This window comes from Balaenoptera musculus, chromosome 1 (genome assembly GCF_009873245.2).
Source record: "Balaenoptera musculus isolate JJ_BM4_2016_0621 chromosome 1, mBalMus1.pri.v3, whole genome shotgun sequence".
Lineage (NCBI taxonomy): Eukaryota > Metazoa > Chordata > Mammalia > Artiodactyla > Balaenopteridae > Balaenoptera > Balaenoptera musculus.
The window spans coordinates 35,255,312-35,281,763 of NC_045785.1; the positions used below are offsets into that span (position 1 = coordinate 35,255,312).

General features: G+C 39.7%; 1 protein-coding gene across 1 annotated transcript; it reads right to left on the bottom strand.

The window, feature by feature from the left end:
• Window positions 1–23,022: 23,022 nt before the first annotated feature.
• On the bottom strand, window positions 23,023–23,964 carry LOC118883819 (olfactory receptor 2A12-like). The gene has a single exon (XM_036830961.1). The coding sequence runs from the start codon at window positions 23,962–23,964 to the stop codon at window positions 23,023–23,025; it is 942 nt and encodes a 313-aa protein (XP_036686856.1).
• Window positions 23,965–26,452: the final 2,488 nt, after the last annotated feature.

Genomic DNA, 26,452 nt, shown 5'->3' on the forward strand with positions numbered 1-26,452 from the left:
TTGATTGTTTTCAGCTTGAAATAACCCATGTGCCATAGAGGCATTTGGGGGTGGCAAATTTTGTTCCCCTACAGTTTCAGTTTCATAGATCCAACTTACAAGTATTAAAGAATTTCTAAAGAAGACAACAGCAAATGGATCAGAAGCATTATCCAAAGGTATACTACAAGAAAACTTTCTGAATCTCAAAAGAAATACTAGGAAGATCAAAATATTCCACTGTATTCCAGGGAAAATTAATGAAAGAAAGGCTTCTTTAATTTAATATATAACAGCATATATTCAGCTGATAATTGTTATCCACACTGCAGCTAGAATGATCTATTCAAAATACAAGTTTTAGAACATCATCCCCAGTTTTAAATACTTTAACAACTTTCCAGTGCTCTTAAGATAAAGAACAAAGTTCTAACGTGGCCTACAAGGCCCATGGTTTGACCCTGCACATCTCCACGTGCTCTCCCTCGCTTCCTGCCTAACTAATCTTCCTTCTGTTCCTTGCACATACCATGCTCCTTCTGACTTTAGGAACTTGGTATATGTTGTTCCCTCCAAACATCAATTTCCTCTGGTTAACTCCTAATTTAGGATCTCATACATCACTTCCACAAGGAAACCTTCCCAGACCTAACTATGCTAAATGTACATATTACATGCCCTTTTAGCACCATGCACCTTTCCACTTTAGTACTTCTAACAATTAGGGTTTATATTTATTTGTATAATTCTTTTATTCTGTCTGCCTCTCTCTCTCAGAGTATGATATCCACAAGGGTAGAGACCAAGCAGCCAAATCAAGTTTCAAAGCATTATACAAACAGGCAGGATGTACACTGCAGCATCCAATTGGCCCACGGTAAACACATACATCCTTGTAACTCTAAATGGGGAAGTGCAAGCAGTCCCACTGCTGCCTTCTCTCCTCTTCCTGCCTTCCAGGTCCCCTCCAGTCAGCTTCCTGTCTTCAGTATTCTCCAGGTAGGAAGGAAGCATAAGTCTCATTCACCCCTCAAGCCCCAGTGGACATATCAATCTCTCAATCTCTCATGGTGCACCTGTCCAGTTGCATCCTGGAGCAGGGGTGGGGAGGAGGCCCAGAGTTGCTACAGCTCAGCACAAATCTCTCTCTGCAACCAGTCTGAACAATTCTCTTGGAGCTTCCCTCACTTGACCTGTGAGGGGGCAAGGGAGCACCTATTCCCCTCCCTCACTAAAAGGAAAAAGTAAGAATCATATCACTGTCCCCTAGGAGAAAGACTACACCAAACACTCTTATTTAATGAACCCATCTTTCCTATTTCAAGTATTTTTATACAGTCTACCAGTGCATGATGATGGGCTGATGATCACAGGGATTGATTTACACCTTGCAACTCATTGAGGTTCTTTGAAAAAGTGGAGCTTTAGCCAAATTTTGATACAACAGGAAAAGTCCCAATCAACATCCTGTTATGACTATGTTCCTCAAAGACTGGGGCTTCCCTGGTGGCGCAGTGGTTGAGAGTCTGCCTGCCAATGCAGGCGACACGGGTTCGAGCCCTGGTCTGGGAGGATCCCACGTGCCGCGGAGCGACTGGGCCCGTGAGCCACAATTACTGAGCCTGCGCGTCTGGAGCCTGTGCTCCGCAGCAAGAGAGGCCGCGATAGCGAGAGGCCCGCGCACCGCGATGAAGAGTGGCCCCCGCTTGCCGCAACTAGAGAAAGCCCTCGCACAGAAACGAGGATCCAACACAGCCATAAATAAATAAATAAAAATTAAAAAAATCTTTAAAAAAAAAAAAAAAGACTGGAAGATAGGGAATACAAAAAGGGAGTCAACCATAATCCCACTTTTCTAAAACCAATGGCATTTTTTAGTGTGCTTTCTTCCACTATTTTATCAAGTACATAATTGTGTGTGAACTTGTATTCATTGTATACTGGTCATTTTGTAGACTACTTTTTTTCCCCACTTCATGTTATATCATATACATGTTTCCAGTTGTTCTACATTCAACGTATCATCTTAACTGAAAGCATAACAACATGCACAATTTGAAAAAACTTTTTTTCCCACTGTGCCATGTGGCTTGTGGGATCTTACTTCCCCGACTAGGGATCAAATCTGGGCCCACGGCAATGAAAACACCAAGTCTTAACCACTGGACTGCCTGGGAATTCCCTAAAACTTTCTTTTATAAACAATACCGAAATGAATATCTTTAAACATGTAGAATTCTCCATTCTTGAACTAATTCCTTAGGAGTGAGTGCTAAAATTGGTGTTACAGAGTATGTTGGACATCTGATTTTTCCGGCCAGTATCCACTCCTACTGCTCCTACTAATAGTACATTAAAGATTTTCTCCATAAAATCTTACAAAAGCCCATAAATGCCAACATACTAAGTAGATTCTGATTTTCTACATAAGCAATCATGTCATCAAAGAACAAAGACTGTTTTAGATCTTTTTTCCAATGGATGCTTTTTATTTCTATTTCTTGCCTTATTTCACTGATCAAAGCATCCAGTGCAACATTGAGTAGAAGCATTGAAAACAGACATCTTTGTCTTGCTCTTGATCTTAAATCAAGAAATTATTTATGCCTTTTGCCATTAAGTATAATTTTAGCTGTAGTGTTTATAGATGCTCTCTATCAGGTTAGGGACTCCCTTTGATTCCTACTTAGCTGAGAGTTTTTATGAGACATGGATGTTAGATGTTGTCAATACATTTTCTACATCTATTGAGATGATCATATGGTTTTTGGTTTGTTAATATGGTGAATTACAGTGATTAATTTTCTAATGTCAAGTCAACTTTGCATCCCTACAGTAAATCTCACATGGTCATGATGTATTACTCTTTTAATATATTGTTGGATTTGATTTGTTTAAAATTTTGTTTAGGGTTTTTGAATCTATGTTCATGAGGGACATTGATCGATAGTTTTCTTTTCTTATAATGTCTTTGTCTGGTTTTGATAGCAGGGTAATGCTGACATCATAGAATGAATTGGGAAGTACTCTCTCCAATATTCTGGAAGAGTTTGTGCAGCATTGGTGTTATGTCCTCCTTAAATATTTGGTAGAATTCACCCGTGAAACTATATGGGCTGGAGTTTTCTTTGTGAGATGTTTTTAACTAAAAGTTCAATTTGTTTAATAAATAAAGGGCCATTCAAGTTATCTATTTCTTCTTGAGTGAGTGTTGATTCTCTAAGAATCATTCACTGATTTTCTCGGTTTTACTACCTCCTACTTCATTGATTTTCACACTAATTATTATTTCATTTCTTCTAAGCAGAAGATGTTTCTATGTTGAGTTTAATCTGTTTTTCTTTCCCTAGTTTCTTAAGATGGAAACTGAGGCAACTGATTTCAGACTTTTCTTCTTTTCTAATACAGGCATTTAGTGCTACAAATTTCCTCTAAGTACTACTTAAGCAGCATGTCACAAATTTTGATACGTTGTGTTTTTATTTTCATTCAGTTCAAAACACCTTCTAATTTTCCACGTTGATTTCTTCTTTGGACCATGGGTTTTGTAGAAGTGTGTTGTTTAGTTTCCAAATATTTGTAGATTTTCTAGAAATCTTTCTTATTGATTCCTACTGAACCAAATCTGGCATCTGTACCCCGAGACCGAATTAAATCTCAGAGACAGAGTTTTTGGTAAAGTAGAAAATAACAGCTTTATTGTTTTGCCAGGCGAAGGGGGCCACAGTGGGCTAATGCCCTCAAAACTGTGTGTCCCAATCTGGCGGGGGTAGTGAGGACTTTTATCCTAATGCTTCAAAGAGGGCATGATCAGCTCGTGGACATTCTTCTGACTGGCTGATGGTGAGGTAAGTGGGAGTCAGTATCATTAACCTTCTGGTTCCAACCGGTCTGGGGTCTATGTGCTTGTGGGCAGCATACAGTTAACTTCTCCCACCTGGTGGGGGTTTCAGTATCTGCAAAACAGCTCAAAGATATTGTTATGTGTATCCCTTGAGGGGGAACCAGGACCCTGCCCCAAGCCTGCACTATTGTTTCTTGACTGTTCCTCCCTTGTCTCCTCATCCCCTCCCTTACTTAATTAGCAATTGTTTGAACCTGCAGGTTGGAACTCAGGGAAGGTCATGGAGGCTGAATGAAGCCTATTTCCTATAATCAAGAAATGGGGGACACAGAAAGGCTCTTGTGCCCAGGAACCCCACAGGGTCCTCCTCGGTTTCACTATTTTAATTTCATCATGGTCATATACTCTGTGTGATTTGAATACTTTTCAATTTATGGAGATTTGTTTCATAGCTTGGAATATAGACTGTATTGGTCAAATGCTCCCTATGTACTTGAAAGAAATATTTTTTTCTGCTGTTGTGGGATGAATGTTCCATAAATGTCAATTAAGTCATGCTGCAAAACCAAGTCCCCCTAAAACAGAGTTCCCCTGCCAAGTTTATTATTAACCTCTCTATCCAAAACTTTATTCCCTTTCTTGGACCACCCTTTTCCCCTCAGAACTGAGGGATATCAAAGAAAAGGAGGGATTGAAACTGAGCAGAACCCTGCAGGGCCCTCCCAGGTAAAAAGCCTCTCTGTGTCCCCTGTTTCTTGTTTGTAGAAAAAGGCTTTAGTCTCCTAGACCTTACCTGAGTTCCAAAGAGCAAGCATAAGCAGATACTAATTAGAGAAGTGAGGGAATACAGAAACAAAGGAAAAGTGGTTAAGCAAGAAAAGTAATGATAGCTTAAACAATAGCCAGAGATAAAACAAAGTCCTAGTTTCTCCTCAAGGGATATACAATCTTTGAGTTGTTCTGCAGAAACTAAGACTCTTGCCAAGGTGACGGATGGTGACTACATGCTGACCACAAGCACTTAGACCCTAGACTAGTTGGAACCAGAAGGCTGATAATTAAGATTCCTGAAACATCACCCTGTTACCTCACCACCAGGCAATCAGAAGAAAGTCATGCACCCTGCAGCCCTCACCCCAAAATTTTTCCTTTAGAAACCCTTCCCTGAAAGCCATTGGGGAGTTAGGGTCTTCTGAGCATGAGCTGTCCTTTCTCCTTGCTTGGTGCCTACAATGAATGCTGTACTTTCCTTCAATACAAACCGGTGTCAGTAAATTGGCTTTTCTGCATGGTAGGCAAGTGGACACAAGTTCAGTTTGGTAACCATTGTTTGACAGTGTTGTTGAAGTCTGCTATAGCCCTCTGGATTTTCTATTTGTTCTATGGATTAGAAAGAGAGGACTACTGATATCTCTGACTACAGTTGTAGATTTGTCTGTTTCTCTTTGGAGATCCCTCAGTTTTTGCTTCATGTATTTTGAAGGTCCTATGTACCAAGATGCTTCCCTGGGCCCCTCCCAGGGCAACCTCACCACCAACCCATCTACCCTTAGCCAAGGTTAGCAACTGTAAGTGTAGTCAGAGTGTAGCAGACCCTCTGTGTGTATGGTTAGGAGCACTCCTGGACCAGCCTACCAGACTCTCTGCAAGTCCCAAACTCCTTGCTTGCTGTCTCCCAGGGAAACAGACTGGGATGGGCCTTGGAAGACGGAGCCCCAGGAATGGGCAGGGTGGGAAAGAGGTCCTTCCCCTCCTCCAATAGGTGTCACCTCAGGCCCAGAGCCAGAAGCTAATGGAGGAGGTAGGGGCAGAAAGGCCAGGCCTGAATCATCTGTGAGGCAATGTGAGTGGCAGTGGGCCTGTGGGATCAGGATTCCACACCATCTTGAGGTTTGGCAGCATAAGATAAATGGAACCAACCCAGCTCCTCCAAGTTCTGTGATCCACCTTTTTTCTGAGGGACAGACAGGACTCGATATCAGAGCACCTCAGGTGTCTCTGCCTCACAACCAGATTGACCAAGACCACCAGCTTCCCTCAGCAGCCTTGGGGGATGTGGGGGCCAGTGAGGGTGACTGTTGGAAGGATTATGGGTTGGAGCTCTGTGCCTCTCCCACCCCCACTGTTTCCCAAGGTTTGTTTCCCCTAGGGTCAAAATAGTCAAAGGGCCTTAATATCACGGCCTTAAGATATTTGCAACACAGACAAACTCTTCAAAAAGCTCTTATTCAGAATAGTACAGAACTCCTACAAGTCATTGACAGGCAACCTAGGAACAGACACTTCCCAAACAAGATATGAAAATTGCCCATAAACACATGAAAAGTGAGGAAGGCCCAGGTGGGGGCCTGGTCCTGAGAAACGTCCCTGAGGCTCACTGCTCACAATGTCTGCACCACTGGGCCACGTTTTCCACAGCAGCCCTTCACAAGGAAGGCTCTTCTAGTAAGAGGGCTAAACCCAGGGACAAGGGTAGGAGAGAGAGTGTGGACTTGCTGTAACTCTTTCAGGGAAAACAGCCCAGTCAAGAGTTTGGGCTGTAATTCCGGGTCTACCTGTGTTTGCTCTGACAATTTTTGACAATTCCTTTTCCCTTTGGGCTTTAGCTTCCCTGTTTGTTTAAGAAGGAGTGGGACTGGAGCAGACATGGTACCTGGCGGTCAGTCTATGAAGTCAATTTCATTTGGCCAGTGTAGTATTTTCTCTCTCTCCTCTCTCCTTCTTCTGCCTTTTCTGGAAAAATCAGGTGATTGGGCAACAATGGGCTCACTTTTCCACATTAAGCCAATCAATCTAGAACTGAGTAGGTGGCAGCATCCAGTGGACTGGGCAATAACCCTGGCCCAAGGCATCCCCCTGCTACCTCCTCAGGACAGAAATATGGAGGTGCAGAGACAATGCTATGTGTTCATCCCATAGTTTCCTTTTCCTGGGCATTTCCCAGGCTTCCTGTAGTTAGTTTGGGACAATGTGACAGAGATTTATGAATTTTCTCTGCATTCTTTTTTTAAATATTTGTCTTTGTCTGACTTACTTCACTAAGTATAATGTTATCTATGTCCATCCATGTTGCTGCAAATGACAATATTTCATTCTTTTTTATGGCTAATATTCCATTGTATATATATACCTCATCTTCTTAAGCCAATTATCTGTTGATTTACACTTGGGTTGTTTCCATGTCTTGGCTATTGTAAATAGTGCTTCTATGAACACTGGAGTGCATGTATCTTTTCAAATTAAAGTTTTCATTTTTTTCTGAATATATACACAGGGGTGGGACTGCTGGATTATACGGTAGATCTATTTTTAGTTTTTTTAAGGAACCTCCATAATGTTTTCCATATTGGTTCCACCAATTTACATTCCCATCAACAGTATAGAAGTATTCCCTTTTCTCCACACCCTGCCCAGCATTTATTATTTGCAGATATTTTTTAATGGTGGTGTGATGTGATAGCTCATTGTGGTTTTGATTTGCATTTCTCTAATAATTAGCAATAATGAGCATCTTTTCATGTGCCTATTGGCCATCTGTATGTCTTCTTTGGAGAAATGTCTATTTGGGTCTTCTGCCCATTTTTCAACTGGGTTGTTTGTTTTTTTGATATTGAGTTCTATGAGCTGTTTGTATATTTTCAACCCTTTTGGTCACATCATTTGCAAATATTATCTCCCAGTCCATAGGTTGCCTTTTCATTTGTTTATGGTTTCCTTTGTTATGCAAAAGCTTTTAAGTTTCATTATGTCCCACTTGTATATTTTTGCTTTTATTTCTTTTCCTGGGAGACTGATCTAAGAAAATATTGTTACAATTTATGTCAGAGAATATTTTGTCTATGTTCTATTAGAAGGAATTTTATGATGTCATGTCTTATATTTAGGTCTTTAAACCATTTTGAGTTTATTTTTTGTATATGGTTTGAGGGAATGCTCTAATTTCATTCTTTTACAAGTAGCTGTCCAGCTTTCTCAACACCACTTATTGAAGAGACTGTCTTTTCTCCATTGTATATTCTTGCCTCCTTTGTCATAGTTTAATTGACCATAGGTATGTGAGTCTATTTCTGGGCTCTCTATTCTATTCCATTGATCTGTATGTCTGTTTTTGTGCCAATACCATGCTGTTTTATTACTGTGGCTTTGTAGTATATTCAGAATCTGGGAAAGAGATACCTCCAGCTTTGTTCTTTTTTCTTAAGATTGCTTTGGCAATTCCGGGTCTTTTGTGGTTCTATAGGAATTTTACAATTATTTATTCTAGTTCTGTGGAAAATGGCATGTGTTTTTGATAGGGATTGCATTAAATCTGTAGATTGTTTTGGGTAGTATGGCCATTTTAAAAATATTAGTTCTTCCAATCCAAGAGCATGGGATTTTTTGCTATTTCTTTGAATCATCTTCAGTTTCCTTTATCAATGTTTTATAGTTTTTAGCATATAGATCTTTCACCTCCTTGGTTAAGTTTATTCCTAGGTATTATTTTATGTGATTTTAAATGGGACTTTTAAAACTTTCTCTTTCTGATGTTTCATTATTCTTGTAAAGAAATGCATCAGATTTCTGTATATTAATATTGTATCCTGCTACCTTGCTAAATTCATGTATTTTTTCTGGTAGTTTTTGCATGGAGACTTTAGAGTTCTCAATATAAGTATCATGTCATCTGCAAACAGTGATGGTTTTACCTCTTCCCTTCCAATTTGGATATCTTTCATTTCTTCTTCTTGATTGCTTTGGCTAGACTTCCAATACTATGTTGAATAGAAGTGGTGAGAGTGGGCACCCTTGTCTTGTTCTAGATTTTAGTGGGAAGGCTTTCAGCTTTTCACAGTTGAGTATTATATTGGCTGTGGGTTTGTCATAAATAGGTTTTATTATGTTGAGATATGTTCCCTCTATACTCATTTTGGAAAGAGTTTTTTTTTTTTATCATGAATGGATGTTGAATTTTATCAAATGCTTCTTCTTTATCTATTGAGATGATCATGTGGGTTTTGTCTTTTCTTTTGTTGATGTGGTATATCACATTGATTGGTTTCCATATGTTGAACCATCCTTGTGAATTTGGGATGAATCCAACTTGGTTGTGGTGTATGATCCTTTTTATGTGTTGTTAGATTCAGTTTGCTAATATTTTTTTGAGAAATGTGCATCTATATTCATCAGAGTTATTGGCCTGTAATTTCCTTTGTCAGTGATATCTTTGACTGGTTTTGATATCAGGGTGATGGTGGTTTCATAGAATGGATTTGGGAGTGTTCCCACCTCTTCAATTTTTTGGAATTGTTTGAGAAGGATAGGTATAAGTTCTCTGGCGTATTTTGGTAGAATTCCCCTGTGAAGCCATTCGGTCCCACAACTTTGTTTGCAAGGAGTTTTTTAAATTACAGGTTCTATATCACTTCTAGGGGTCAGTCTGTTCAAATTTTCTATTTCTTCTTGACTCAGTTTTGGTAGGCTGTATGTTTCTAGAAACTTGTCCATTTCTTCTAGGTTGTCCAATTTTTTGGCATGTAACTGTTCATTGTATTCTCTTATGATTTTTTGTATTTCTGTGCTATCAGTTGTTATTTCTCCTCTTTCCTTTTTTATTTTGTTTATTTGGGTCCTCTGTCTGTTCTTCTTGGTGAGCCTGGCTAGAGGTTTATTGATTTTGTTTATATTTTCAAAAAACCAGCTCTTGGTTTTCTTGATCTTTTCTGTTGATTTTTCTTTCTATTTTATTTATTTCCTCTCTGATCTTTATTATTTCCTTCCTTCTGCTGACTATGGGTTTTGTTTATTCTCTTTTTATAATTCCTTTAAGTTAGATTGTTTATTTGAGATTTTTCTTGTTTCTTGAAGAAGGCTGTGTCACTATGAACTTTCCTCTAAAAACTGCTTTTGCTGCATCCCATCGATTTTGTACACTTATGTTTTCATTGTTGTTTCACTTGTTTTTTTCTGATTTCTTCTTTGATTTCATCATTGACCCATTCATTTTTAAATAGCATGTTATTTAGTCTCCACGTGTTTGTTCTTTTCCTGTTTTTCTTTCTGTGGTTCCTACCATTGTGGTCCCAAAAAATGCTTGGATGAATTTGTATCCTCTTAAGTTTTTTGAAGTCTGTTTTGTGCCCTACTGTGTTGCTTATCCTAGAGAATATTCTGTGCACACTTAAAAAGCATGTGTATTGTTTTCTTTGGATGTAGTGTCCTGTAGATATCAATGAAGTCAAACTGGTCTATTGTGTCATTTAAGGCCTCTTTTGCCTTATTGATTTTCTGTCTGGATGATCTCCATTGATGACAGTGGGGTAATAAATTCTTTATTATTATTTTACTTTTGTCCAGTTCTCCCTTTATGTCTGTTAGTATTTTTTTTTTACACATTTAGGTTCTCCTATATTGGGTGCATATATGTTAATGGTTGTAATATCCTCTTCTTTTATTGATCTCTTTATCACTGTATAATCCTTTCTTCATGACCTTTGTTTGAAAGTCTATTTTGTCTGATATGAGTATTGCTACCCCTGCTTTCTTCTCATTTCCATTAGCGTGAAATGTCTTTTTCTATCCCCTCTCTTTCAGTCTGTGTGCGTTTTTTACCCTGAAGGGAGTCTCTTGTATGCAGCATATTGTATTTCTTGTTTTTTTCTTTAAATCCAATCTGCCATTCTATGTCTTTTGATTGGAGCATTCAATCCATTGATACTTAAAGTAATTATTGATAGTTATTGATATGAACTTATTGCCATTCAAAACCTTGTTTTCCTGTTGTTTTTATAGTTCTTTTTTGTTCATTTCTCTTTCTTCTTCTTTTTTCCTTTTTTGTGGTGTGATGATTTTCTTTTGTAGTATGCTTGAGTTCCTTTCTTTTTGGTTTTTGTGAATCCATTTTATTTTTTAATAAAAATTTTTAAATTTTTTATACAATTTTTAAAGGTTACTTCCCATTTACAGTCAATACAAAATATTGTCTATATTCCTGACATTGTACAATACATCCTTGAGTCTATCATACTCTGTTGTATGTTCTTGATTTGTGATTCCAATGGAGTTCAAGTATGTTGACTGAGAACTATATCTACTTACTTTAAACAGATACTCATACAAGTTCAAACACATTCTAAAAGATATACATTGTTTTACTTCACTCCTCCACATTTTGTGATTTTGATGTTTTATTCTAAAACTTCATGCCTATCCTTTTACTGTTAATTTTAGTTATAATCACTTTTATAATATTTTTGATTTTTAAAAATCTATGTAATGGCTTATTTACATGAACTTCAATCCTTTCTTGTATTTCCTTTCCTGTTGTTATTTTCCCTTTCCTACAGATTCTTGCCTATTTTTTATTTACAGACAACCCTCCAGTATTTCTTTTGGGGTAGATTTAGTATTGCTGAATTCTTTAGTTTTGCTTTTCTGAGAAATTCTTTCTCCTTCTAGCCTAAATGATACTCTTGCTGGATAGAATATCTTACATTGCAGGTTTTTCCTTTTCAGGACTTTGAATATCATGCCACTCCTTTCAGGCCTGCAAAGTTTCTGCAGAAAAATCAGTGTCTCCCCTCTACCCAAACTTTCTCACCACCAAATTTTGAATCTTGTTGTGAGGTAGTTACTTAATAGCTTTCTCTAGTTTTCTCATTTTCCTATGGAAATTAGTCTGTTCACACTTTCTATCTTTAAAAAGTTTTATTTTCTTAATCTGTATTTCCCTAAGAAATTATCTATTTTGTCTAAATTTCCAATTTTATTTGCATAGAGCTCAGCAAACTAATCTCTTGTGATTTTTCAATCTTTCTTATGTTACAGTGGTTTACAATAACATTCATTCTCTAAAGAGAAAGCGGCGGAGAGACCTTCAAGATGGTGGAGGAGTAAGACATGGAGATCACCTTCCTCCACACAAATACATCAGAAATACAACCACATGTGGAACAACTCCTACAGAACACCTACTGAACGCTGACAGAAGACCTCAGACTTCCCAAAAGGCAGGAAACTCCCCACGTACCTGGGTAGGACAAAAGAAAAAAGAAAAAACAGAAACAAAAGAATAGGGATGGGACCTGCACCTCTGGTAGGGAGCTGTGAAGGAGGAAAAGTTTCCACACACTAGGAAGCCCTTTCACTGGTGGAGACGGGGGGGTGGCAGGAAGGAAGCTTCAGAGCCATGGAGGAGAGGGCAGCAACAGGGGTGCAGAGGGCAAAGCGGAGAGATTCCCGCACAGAGGATCGGTGCCGACCAGCACTCACCAGCCTGAGAGGCTTGTCTGTTCACCTGGCAGGTGGGGGCTGGGAGCTGAGGCCCCGGCTTTGGAGTTCAGATCCCAGGGAGAGGACTGGGGTTGGCTGCTTGAACACAGCCTGAAGGGGGCTACAGAGCCACAGCTAGCTGGGAGGGAGTCCGGGAAAGAGTCTGGACCTGCCTAAGAGGCAAGAGACCATTGTTTTGGGGTGCACAAGGAGAGGGGATTCAGAGCACCAACTAAACGAGCTCCAGACACAGGCACGAGCCGTGGCTATCAGCGCGGACAACAGAGATAGGCATGCAATGCTAAGGCTGCTGCTGCAGCCACCAAGAAGCCTGTGCACAAGCACAGGTCACTATCCACACCTCCCCTCCCAGGAGCTTGTGCAGCCCACCACTGCCAGGGTCCCGTGATCCAGTGACAACTTCCCCGGGAGAACACACGGTGCACCTCAGGCTGGTGCAATGTCACGCTGGCCTCTGCCACCACAGGCTCACCCCACCTTCCGTACCCCTCCCTGCTTCCAACCTGAGTGAGCCAGAGCCCCCTAGACAACTGCTACTTTAACCATATCCTGTCTGAGTAAAAAACAGATGCCCTCAGGAGACCTACATGCAGAGGTGGGGCCACATCAAAAGCTGAACCCCAGGAGCTGTGTGAACAAAGAAGAGAAAGGGAAATTTCTCCCAGCAGCCCCAGGATAAGTGGATTAAATCTCCACAATCAACTTGATGTACCCTGCGTCTGTGGAATACCTGAATAGACAATGAATCATCCCAAAATTGAGGCAGTGGACTTTGGAAGCAACTGTAGACTTGCGGTTTGCTTTCTGCATCTAATTTGTTCCTGGTTTTATGTTTATCTTAGTTTAGTATTTAGAGCTTATTATCATTAGTAGATTTGTTTATTGATTTGGTTGCTCGCTTCCTCTTTTTTTTAATATATATATTTTTTCATTTTTCTCTTATTGTGTGTATGTGTATGCTTCTTTGTGTGATTTGGTCTGTATAGCTTTGGTTTTACCATTTGTCCTAGGGTTCCGTCTGTCTGTTTTGTTTTTTGTTTTTTTTTAGTATAGTTTTTAGCACTTGTTATCACTGGTGGATTTGTTTTGATTACTCTCTTCTTTCCTTCTTGCTTTCTTTTTATCCTCTTTTTAAATACTTTTTAATTGTTTTTTATTTTTAATAATTATATTTTATTTTAATCATTTATTTTATTTTTCTTTCTTTATTTATTTCTCCATTTTCTTCTGAGCTGTGTGACTGACAGTGTCTTGGTGCTCTGGCCGGGTGTCAAGCCTGTGCCTCTGAGGTGGGAGAGCTGAGTTCAGGACATTGGTCCACCAGAGACCTCCCAGCTCCACATAATATCAAACAGGGAAAGCTCTCCCAGAGACCTCCATCTCACTGCTAAGACCCAGCTCCACTCAACGACCAGCAAGCTACAGTGCTGGACACCCTATGCCAAACAACTAGCAAGACAGGAACAAAAACCTGCCCATTAGAAGAGAGGCTGCCTAAAATCATAATAAGTTTACAGACACCCCAAAACACACCACTGGACGTGCTCCTGCCCACCAGAAAGACAAGATCCAGACTCATCCACCAGAACACAAACACTAGTCCTCTCCACCAGGAAGCCTGGACAACCCACTGAACCAACCTCAGCCACTCGTGACAGACACCAAAAACAATAGGAACTACGAACCTGCAGCCTGTGAAAAGAGACCCCAAACACAGTAAGTTAAGCAAAAGAAGAAGACAGAGAAATACACAGCAGGTGAAGGAGCAAGGTAAAAACCCACCAGAGCAAACAAATGAAGAGGAAATAGGCAGTCTATCTGAAAAAGAATTCAGAGTAAAGATAATCCAAAATCTTGGAAATATAATGATGAAAATACAAGAAATGTTTAACAAGGACCTAGAAGAACTAAAGAGCAAACAAACAATGATGAACAACACAATAAATGAAATTTTAAATTCTCTAGAAGGAATCAATAGCAGAATAACTGAGGCAGAAGAATGGATAGGTGACCTGGAAGATAAAATAGTGGAAATAACTACTGCAGAGCAGAATAAAGAAAAAAAATGAAAAGAATTGAGGACAGTCTTAGAGACCTCTGGGACAACATTGAACGCACCAACATTCGAAATATAGGGGTCCCAGAAGAAGAAGAGAAAAAGAAAGAGATTGAGAAAATATTTGAAGAGATCGTAGATGAAAACTTCCCTAACATGGGAAAGGAAATAGTCAATCAAGTCCAGGAAGCACAGAGAGTCCCATACAGGATAAATCCAAGGAGAAACACTCCAAGACACATATTAATCAAACAATCAAAAACTAAATACAAAGAAAAAATATTAAAGCAACAAGGGAAAAACAACAAATAACATACAAGGGAATCCCCATAAGGTTAACAGCTTATCTTTCAGCAGAAACTCTGCAAGCCAGAGGGAGTGGCAAGATATATTTAAACTGATGAAAGGGAAAAACCTACAACCAAGATTGCTCTACCCAGCAAGGATCTCATTCAGATTCAAAAGAGAAATTAAAACATTTACAGACAAGCAAAACTAAGAGAATTCAGCACCACCAAACCAGCTTTACAACAAATGCTAAAGGAACTTCTCTAGGCAGGAAACACAAGAGAAGGAAAAGACCTACAATAACAAACCCAAAACAATTAAGAAAATGATAATAAGAACATACATATCAATAATTACCTTAAATGTTAATGGATTAAATGCTCCAACCAAAAGACATTAAATGTTTTTGAATGGATACAAAAACAAGACCCGTACATATGCTGTCTATAAGAGACCCACTTCAGACCTAGGGACACATACAGACTGAAAGTGAGGGGATGGAAAAAGATATTCCCTGCAAATGGAAATCAAAAGAAAGCTGGAGTAGCAATTCTCATGTCAGAAAACATAGACTTTAAAATAAAGACCGTTACAAGAGACAAAGAAGGACCCTACATAATGATCAAGGGATCAATCCAAGAAGAAGATATAACAACTGTAAATATTTATGCACCCAACATAGGAGCACCTCAATACATAAGACAAATGCTAACAGCCATAAAAGAGGAAATCAACAGTAACACAATCATAGTAGGAGACTTTAAAATCCCACTTTCACCAATGGACAGATCATCCAAAATGAAAATAAATAAGGAAACACAAGCTTTAAATGATACATTAAACAAGATGGACTTAATTGATATTTATAGGACATTCCTTCCAAATACAACAGAACACACTTTCTTCTCAAGTGCTCATGGAACATTCTCCAGGATAGATCATATCTTGGGTCACAAATCAACCCTTGGTAAATTTAAGAAAATGGAAATCATATCAAGTATCTTTTCCAGCCACAACGCTAGGAGACTAGATATCAATTACAGAAAAAATTCTGTTAAAAACACAAACACATGGAGGCTAAACAATACACTACTTAATAAACAAGGGATCACTGAAGAAATCAAAGAGGAAATTTAAAAATACCCAGAAACAAATGACAATGAAAACACAATGACCCAAAACCTATGGGATGCAGCAAAAGCAGTTCTAAGAGGGAAGTTTATAGCAATACAATCCTACCTCAAGAAACAAGAAACATCTCAAATAAACAACCTAACCTTATACCTAAAGCAATTAGAGAAAGAAGAACAACAAAACTCCAAAGTTAGCAGAAGGAAAGAAATCATAAAGATCAGATCAGAAATAAATGAAAAACAAATGAAGGAAACAATAGCAAAGATCAATAAAACTAAAAGCTGGCTCTTTGAGAAGATAAACAAAATTGATAAACCATTAGCCAGACTCATCAAGAAAAAAAGGGAGGACTCAAATCAATAGAATTAGAAATGAAAAAGGAGAAGTAACAACTGACATTGCAGAAATACAGAGGATCATGAGAGATTACTACAAGCAACTATATGCCAATAAAATGGACAAGCTGGAAGAAATGGACAAATTCTTAGAAAAGCAAAACATTCCGAACCTGAACCAGGAAATAATAGAAAATATAAGCAGACCAACCACAAGCACTGAAATTGAGACTGTGATTAAAAATCTTCCAACAAACTAAAGCCCAGGACCAGATGGCTTCACAGGTGAATTCTATCAAACATTTAGAAAAGAGCTAACACCTATCCTTCTCAAACTCTTCCAAAATATAGCAGAGGGAGGATCATTCCCAAATTCATTCTATGAGGCCACTATCACCCTGATACCAAAACCAGACAAAGATGTCACAAAGAAAGAAAACTACAGGCCAATATCACTGATGAACATAGATGCAAAAATCGTCAACAAAATACTAGCAAACAGAATCCAACAGCACACTAAAAGGATCATACACCATGATCAAGTGGGGTTTATCCCTGGAATGCAAGGATTCTTCAAGATACGCAAATCAATCAGTGTGATACACCATATTAACAAATTGAAGGAGAAAAACCATATGATCATCTCAATAGATGCAGAAAAAGCTTTCGACAAAACTCAACACACATTGATGATAAAAACCCTCCAGAAAGTAGGCATAGAGGGAACTTTCCTCAACATAATAAAGGACATATATGATAAACCCACAGCCAACATCGTTCTCAATGGTGAAAACTGAAAACATTTCCTCTAAGATCAGGAACAAGACAAGGTTGCCCATTCTCACCACTATTATTCAACATACTTTTGGAAGTTTTAGCCACAGCAATCAGAGAAGAAAAAGAAATAAAAGGAAGCCAAATCAGAAAAGAAGAAGTAAAACTGTCACTGTTTGCAGATGACATGATACTATACATAGAGAATCCTAAAGATGCTACCAGAAGACTACTAGAGCTAGTCAATGAATTTGGTAAAGTTGCAGGATACAAAATTAATGCCCAGAAATCTCTTGCATTCCTATACACTAATGAAGAAAAATCTGAAAGAGAAATGAGGAAACACTCCCATTTACCATTGAAGCAAAAAGAATAAAATACCTAGAAATAAACCTACCTAAGGAGACAAAAGACCTGTATACAGAAAACTATAAGACACTGATGAAAGAAATTAAAGATGATACAAACAGATAGAGAGATATACCATGTTCTTTGATTGGAAGAATCAATGTTGTGAAAATGACTCTACTACCCAAAGCAATCTACAGATTCAACGCAATCCCTATCAAACTACCAATGGCATTTTTCACAGAACTAGAACAAAAAATTTCACAATGGGGCTTCCCTGGTGGCGCAGTGGTTAAGAATCCACCTGCCAATGCAGAGGACATGGGTTCGAGCCCTGGGCCGGGAAGATCCCACATGCTGCGGAGCAACTAAGCCCGTGCGCCACAACTACTGAGCCTGCACTCTAGAGCCCATGAGCCACAACTACTGAGCCCACGTGCCACAACTACTGAAGCCTGTGTGCCTAGAGCCCGTGCTCCACAAGAAGAGAAGCCACCACAATGAGAAGCCCGCGCAGCACAACAAAGAGTAGCCCCTGCTCGCCACAACTAGAGAAAGCCCACGCACAGCAACGAAGAGCCAACGCAGACAAAAATAAATAAATAAAATAAAATAAATAAATTTATTTTTTAAAAAAGTCACAATTTGTATGGAAACACAAAAGACTCTGAATAGCCAAAGCAATCTTGAGAAAGAAAAATGGAGCTGGAGGAATCAGGCTCCTGGACTGCAGACTATACTACAAAGCTACAGTAATCAAGACAGTATGGTACTGGCACAAAAACAGAACTATAGACCAATGGAACAGGATAGAAAGCCCAGAGATAAACCCACGCACATATGGTCACCTCATCTTTGATAAAGGAGGCAAGAATATACAATGGAGAAAAGACAGCCTCTTCAATAAGTGGTGCTCGGAAAACTGGACAGCTACATGTAAAAGAATGAAATTAGAACACTCCCTAACACCATACACAAAAATAAACTCAAAATGGATTAAAGACATAAATTTAAGGCCAGACACTATCAAACTCTTAGAGAAAAACATAGGCAGAACACTCTCTGACATAAATCACAGCAAGATGCTTTTTGACCCACCTCCTAGAGAAATGGAAATAAAAACAAAAATAAACAAATGGGACCTAATGAAACTTAAAAGCTTTTGCACAACAAAGGAAACCATAAACAAGACGAAAAGACAATCCTCAGAATGGGAGAAAATATTTGCAAATGAAGCAACTGACAAAGGATTACCTCCAAAATTTACAAGCTGCTCATGCAACTCAATATCAAAAAAACAAACAACCCAATCCAAAAATGAGCAGAAGACCTAAATAGACATTTCTCCAAAGAAGATATACAGATTGCCAACAAACACATGAAAGGATGCTCAACATCACTAATTATTAGAGAAATGCAAATCAAAACTGCAGTGAGGTATCACCTTACACCAGCCAGAATGGCCACCATCAAAAAATCTACAAATAATAAATGCTGGAGAGGGTGTGCAGGAAAGGGAAACCTCTTGCACTGTTGGTGGGAATGTAACTTGACACAGCCACTATGCAGAACAGTATGGAGGTTCCTTAAAAAACTAAAATTACAACTACCATATGACCCAGCAATCCCACTACCTGGCATATACCCTGAGAAAACTATAATTCAAAGAGTCATGTACCACAATGTTCATTGCAGGTCTATTTACAATAGCCAGGACATGGAAGCAACCTAAGTGTCCATCGACAGATGAATGGATAAAGAAGATGTGGCACATATATCCAATGGAATATTACTCAGCCATAAAATGAAACGAAATTGAGTTATTTGTAGTGAGGTGGATGGACCTAGAGTCTGCCATTCAGAGTGAAGTAAGTCAGAAAGAGGAAAACAAATACCGTATGCTAACAGATATATATGGAATCTAAAAAAAAAAAAAAAAGTTCTGAAGAACGTAGGAGCAGGACAGAGGAATAAAGAGGCAGACATAGAGAATGGACTTGAGGACACGGAGAGGGGGAAGAGTAAGCCGGGACGAAGTGAAAGAGTGGTATGGACATATATACACTATCAAATGTAAAATAGAGAGCTAGTGGGAAGCAGCTACGTAGCACAGGGAGATCAGCTCGGTGCTTTGTGACCACCTAGAGGGGTGGGATAAGGTGGGTGGGAGGGAGACGCAAGAGGGAGGAGATATGGGGATATATGTATATGTATAGCTGATTCACTTTGTTATACAGCCGAAGCTAACACACCATTGTAAAGCAATATTACTCCAATAAAGATGTTTAAAAAAATAAAAAATAAAATAAATTATAGCATAATTGGAAAAAAAAAAGAGAGAGAGACAGCGGCGTTGGGGAACTTAAGTTTCTTGCACAAGAAGAAACAGACAATAAGTGGTAGTTTACCAATCTTCCCACACAGAAACTTTGAGATCATTAGTGCAGAAATAGGTCTAAAGGGCAAAGAATTTAGAGAGGTAGACATTTCAGTTTAGCACCAAAGTACCTCCCCCAAATGACTGACCTGTATGCCACCTGACAGGCAGTTATTACCCACTCTGCCATTTAATTTGTTCAAGGAAACACGCGGAAAAAGTTTAAAAAAATTACAACCCTATAGAGATCCCAATTAACAGAAAATTAATTTAACAACATTTTTTAACCCCACCCCTAAGTACCCATACACTTCCTAAGAACTGTTGGTTTGTGGACTGCAAATTCCTTGAGGACAGGTACTGTGACTTCCTTTCAGCAGTACCAGGGATCAGTGATGACAGTAAACAATCAACGGTGCCCATCAGTGAACTGCATGGAAGCAGAGACAGTGGTAAATCTGGCTGAGAACATTGGTATCTTCCTTGATTTCTCCCTTTTCCACCAAAACACCCAAGCCATCACATGCTCTTGCTTTCCTCATCACATCTTTCAGCATCTCCCCACTCACTGCCACCATCCAAGTCTAGTACCTTCATAAATTATGCCTAGGTCTACCCCACTAAATGTTCCTCTTCAATCCAACCCCCTCATCAGTACTCCCAAGCCATTCTTCTGAAAATACTGTGTCTCCCTCTTTCCTCCACCCCATTCCTCATCCCTGGTTCTTAAAAATAGAGGGTTGCTTATCTTTAAGATAAAATCTATTATCATCCTGAATTACAAACTCTGTTACTATCTGTCCTAGGAGAGAGACACTCTCTCTCATCACACTTTAGCCACCTCATCACACTTTATCCACAAGACTCACCTCTCCACTACCCTGGTCCCTGACTCTTGTTGTAGAAGAGCCACCAGGTAGACTCTGCACCCTCTGGAAGGAACTCCAACAGCCAGGAAGACCTCTTCCCCATTATCCAGGCAGCACCCTTCCCCACAAAGCCAGAAGCAGGAAGCTCTCAACAACTGCAAGTCCCTTCCACCAGCCTCATATTCCCTACCCCCTCCCCAGATGGAGGGAACACTCCAATAGTCCATGGGACCCTTCACTTTCTGCCTGAAACCCTCTGGAACTGCTGCCTGGAACTTTGCCATATCATTGGTGCAGTGGTACTCACCCACTCAAATCCCCTGCCTAGCCCAGCACCGTTACATCTCTGAGTAAATGCTTTAGAATTATACCACTACCCAAATTTGCACCTAAGTGCTAGAGACAAAATCTCAATCCCACCAGAAGTTCACAACTCTCTAGTCATTCATTATTCCCAGACTCCCATTTCTCATTAATCCCTCTGCTCAGCCCCCAGTTACCCAAATCCCTACTTCTCCCTTTCCCCAGTTTTCTCTCCCTTTGTCTTCTCAACATCAACCCCATAATCAGCAACCACCTGTCCCAATATCTTCAACCTGGAATTCTCCCTGGGATACCACATCCCCTACAGCTCTCCAAAAGGGAAGTTCTTTTTTCTCACTCCTGGCCTGTGAGTTCCCTAACATTCTCATCCCCAGTGACCTTTTCTCCCACCTCCTTTCCAGTCACCTCAAGTCACACCCACAGTGGAGCTTATCACCCATAAAACTGCATCACTTCACCAGTAAGAATCTAAGCATTCCTAATGCATTTAGCATACAGTAAACACTTCTTATATGGCTCTTTAGGACTGTCCATGGCCTACTTCTCAATGTTATCTCTACCTCTCCTGCTCCCTTTCCTGTGACCACATAAGCCTTCTTCCAGCTCTGCAGACAATGCAAAGTCCTTTCCTGATTTGAGCCTTTGTACCTGGTCAGAAATGTCTTTCTCTTGGCTCTTTGCACAGATGACTCTTTCTCACTCTCAGCTAAATCTTAATTCCTGACCAAGACCTTACCTGTCAGCTCTTGGTAAATAGATTTCCCTCCTCCATTTTTCCATATCACAGAACACTGTTTTCTGAGAGTTTCATTTTTCAGTAACTAAACTCAATTTCTATTTCAACCTATCTTTCCACTGGTGGGAGAAATAATATCAAACTTCTTGGGGTTTTCCACCCCCTCTCCTGATTCTAAGCTCTGGAGAGCTTACAAAGTGCTGAGCTATGCAGTCGTGGGGTGAGGTGTAGCCTGATCCTCTGTGTCTGACACCCAATGAAAGAACCTCACCCCTATGAGGCCATTAGTCCCCACAGGTCACTGTGGCATCTTCTTGGGTTGTGGTATTATAATTTCATGACTGTAAATCTCTCCACATATCTCTCTTGGGTTCCACAGGGCCTGATACTGGTTGGGAATTAATGGATGCTCACAAAACACTGGAATTGAATTGACTCATGCCCAAGACATCTGGGCCATCAATGAGGCCTGAAAAAAATGTTGGATGCCCATGCTCTCTCTTAGAGAGCCTCATATGTCGTTTAGTTCCCTTGAGAGAATAAGAGACACTGTTATATGTGCTGCTCAAATGTGCAGCAAACATGCAAAAACTTTAATTTTTCTATGGTTTCCTAATTCATCTTAGGGTTCACAGAGGATTCACAAGTTTATTGCATTTGAGTTTTATGCACTTCACTTATTGTGACATAGAATTTTAGTGACACAGAGGTCTTGGGGACCTTTCAATTTGAGGTGCTTGTTCTATGGATGAGTAAAGTAAGATGTAGAGAAATGAAGTAAATTGCTTAAACTCACAAATTAGCAAGGTTGGGACTAGAACCCAGGTTACTTAAGGTCATGTTCTGTGGTCTTCCACAAGACAATGCAGAGTATACCATGTCAGCCCCATGAACCACATCGGTTCCATGCACCAAATCAGATCTGTGGATTACATTGGTTCCATGTACCAGTGGCTTAATTTTCAATGTTGGCTACATATATTTATTGTTTACATGTGCCACTCTGATTGCCTACATCACCTTGACTTTCTACTGTGTCCATGTACCATGTCACTTAGAGTTACCATGTTTCATGTTGGTTACATGTATTCTATTGGTTCCAGTGCCACTGTGGTAGATTATAATATCACTCTCATTATTTGCTGCTCTCACTGTAGAGGGAATATACATCCATACCCATTGCCACATGATTTGCATTACTTTTCTGTGGGAAGGAAATACTTTCTGCCCTTTTACCAGCAGGCTTAAACATAGGGCTTGGTTTGGCCAATAGGACGTGAGGAAAGAGATGTGTGTTTTACTTCTGAGCAGAAGCTTTAAGAGTCATCATGTATTTCAGCCATTGTTGTTTCTCTCTCTCTTAAGACTGGCATGTGCCAGATACAGCCTCATCCTTCACACTGGATCCAAGAATCCAATGGCAGAAGGCCACAGTCTACTTACAACTGACATAGAACATAAGAAATATATGAACTTCTGCTGTTGTAAGCCACTGAGATTATGGGGTTGTTTCTCAACCAAAATGTAGCAAGTTGATCAAGACAACCATGTTTGGTTTCATGTACCACATTTGTTCCACTGACCAAGTTCTATGTGTTGGTTCAAATGCATGATATTTGTTTCATATGTTATAGATGCTCTCCCTCAACATTGGACAATCTACCCCAGGCCCCTCCTGTCTTCCAGCTCACCAGGCTAATCTACTCCTCTGCATCACGTTGAGAAAAGCCCTCTTAATGTCCTTGTTCCTCAAACTGTAGACCACAGGGTTAAGCAGGGCAGTGAAGACATTATAAAAGAGTGAGATCTGCTTGTCTTGCTCAGGGGAATAGCTTGAATTGGGCCTTATATAGATGTAGGTGGCTGGAGCATAGAAGAATGTGACCACAGTCAGGTGGGAAGCACAGACAGAGAAAGCCTTGCAGCGGGGCTGCATGGACTTGATCTTGAGAATGGCCTGGGCAATACAGATGTAGGAAGCCACAATGAGGGAGAGTGGGGCAACAACCATGAAGACACTGATGACCAGGTCCACCATCGCAATGAGGTTGGTATCCATGCAAGCCAAGCTTCGTACTGAGGGACCCTCACATAAGTAGTGGTTGACCATGTTGGGCCCACAGTATGGCAGCCTCATGGTGAAAAATGTATGGATCAGAGAGAAGAAGAAACCACAGGCCCAGGTCCCAGCTGACAGCCGTGTGCACAGACCCCAGCTAAGGATGACAGTATAACGCAGTGGGTAGCAGATGGCCACATATCGGTCATAAGCCATGACTACAAAGAAAATGGACTCGGTCAGGCCCAGAGCGCCAAACATGTACATTTGTAGCCAACAGCCAGCAAAGGAGATGGTCTGAGATTGAGCGAGAAGATGCACCAACATCTGGGGCATGGTGGTGGTGACAGAGCCCATATCCAGCAGGGAGAGGATACAGAGGAAGAAGTACATGGGAGTGTGGAGATGCATGTCCAGGCATATCAGGGTGACAATGAGCCCATTGCCAAGGACTGAGCTCAGATAAAGGAGAAGGAAGGCAATGAAGAGGATCCTGTTGGTCGTGGGGTCACTGGAGAAGCCAAGCAGGATAAATTCAGAAACCCAGCTTTGGTTCTGCCCTGGAGGCATCCTCGTGGTGAGCCTATAAGAGAATCACATTCATTTCAATGTCATCTAAAATATGATAGCCTAGTAAGAACTGGAGGCAGACAGGCTGGGATTTTAATTCTGGGCCCACTACTCACCTACTGCCTTGCACCAGTGGCTTAAATCTCTGAGCCTCAGTCTCCTCATCTGTAAAATGTGACTAACAATACTCATCTCTCAGGGTTTTTATGAGGAGTCGGGGCAATGTATAAAAGTGTCTTATATGATGTCTTAAAACACTAAAGAGCAGTAGAATGCTCGTTTGCAATCTCCCCAGTCTTACTCCCCACCCCTCAGTGGAAAAACTGTTCACTCAAATGTCTAGCAACAATTGATTTACACCACATCCACTCAAGCCCCAAACTTGTGGAGGTGGCCTTCCCCTCTGCCTTAGAGATCATTTGTCTGGATGCTCTCCAAGCCTCTCCCCACCCTGTAAACATTTCTCCTTTGGCAGCTGACAGTGGGAGGCATTATCAATAGAGGTCGATAGAGGGACAATGTGATGAGGGCAGCAGGAAGGCACTTATGTTGGGGCTTCAATCTTCCTCCTTCTGTTACTCAGAGGGAGAGCCAGTGGGTTGGTGGGGACCAACCACAATCACATACTCAGGCCACACACACTCTCCCCACCCAGTGGCCACTGTCATGGGAGCTCTGGCCTGTGGCTCCACCCCCACCCCCAGTAGCACACTGTATTCCTGCGGCAGTCATACCCTCTTTGAAAAAGTCTGGGCTCAGTCTTTTTCGGGGTGGGGAAATGAGGGGTGTCAGGATCAGGAGGAAGGAGGGAAGTATCTCTTAAATCCTTAGTCCCTTCAGTGTGTACTCTTCATCAGCCATGAGGTAGTAGCTGCATTTTTTTTTTTCAATTGTTACCTCTGGTTCTCTCTTATCCCTTTTAGCAGTTATCTACCTTTTACTAGTTAACAATTCTGCATATTAAATTTTCCCTCTTCACATTACTGGTGTGTTCTGTCTCCTTCCAGGATCCTAAATAATACAGATGTTAAATCTATGGGGAGTGAGTTTGATAAGGAACAGAATGTTACCTAGTTATAAGCTATCTATCCATAAAGTAATCATTAATTACAAAAGTAAAAAGTAGTAGCTATCAGTGGAGAAACTGAACAGCATCTTAACTGAGTGATTATAATTAATATCACCAATAAGGAGCAGATAGACACAGTGTGTCTCCATATGTGAAATCCTAACAATATACGTGTCACCTATATATTATTTCAGCCAAAAAAGCAAAACCTGAATCTAATCATGGGGAAACATCATAGAAACCTAAGTTGAGGAATATTCTATAAAATGACTAGCTTCTAATCTTCAAAAGCTATCTGTCATGAAAGACAAAGAAAGGCTAATAATCTATAATAGATGCAAAGGGACTAAAAAATATATAACAACTAATGCAAGATGTAATCCTGGAAGGGGGGAATGCTATGAATAACATTAATTTGACAATTGATAAAACTGAAATATGAATTAGATTACTTTAGATAAGTGTATCAGTATCAAATTTCCCAAATTTGATAACTACTATATAAGAGAATATCTTTATTCTCTTACATCTTAGGAACTATTCTCTGAAGTATTAAAGGTAAAGGAACATGATGTTTGCAAATTATTCTCAAATAGTTCTGGAAATTATAATGACAACAATGCTAAAAAATTAATAAATCTAAGTATGGGATATACAGGATTTTTTGTAGTATTCTTTCTGCCTTTCTGAGGGTTTTGAAATTATTTCCGAAAAGAGTTTTTGAAAAAAATTTTAATATGAAATAAAAACTTTTTCAGACAAATGAAAAGTGGGATTATTTAAAGAGAGTTCTTCTAGCAGAAAGAAAGTGACAGAAACACAAAAATGCAAAAAGAAATGAAGAGTCCCTCAAGGAAAAGATAAATATAAATTAATAATGAATATAAACCAATAAAGTTTTGTGGGATTTGGTGGGAAGCAGCTGCATAGCACAGGGATATCTGCTCGGTGCTTTGTCACCACCTAGAGGGGTGGGATAGGGAGGGTGAGAGGGAGGGAGATGCAAGAGGGAAGAGATATGGGGACATATGTATATGTATAACTGATTCACTTTGTTATAAAGCAGAAACTAATTGTTATAAAGCAGAAACTAACACACCATTGTAAAGCAATTATACTCCAATAAAGTTGTTAAAAATTTTTTTAAATAAATAAAATAAAATAAAACAGATGAAAGACTAAAGATTATGGCAAGAATAGCACAAGAAATGGAAGAGATATAGAGATAGTGTTCTAAATATTTAGCATAATAGGAAAGGTGGTAAAACTAATCACTTGCCGTTAGACTGCGATAAGTCAAAGATTTATGTTAAAATATCTAGGAAAATCAATAAAAGAATAAATAATGTATAGCCAATGACCCAAAATAGGAAAAAATGAACTAATAAAAATGTTCATTAATCCAAAATAATGCTCTTT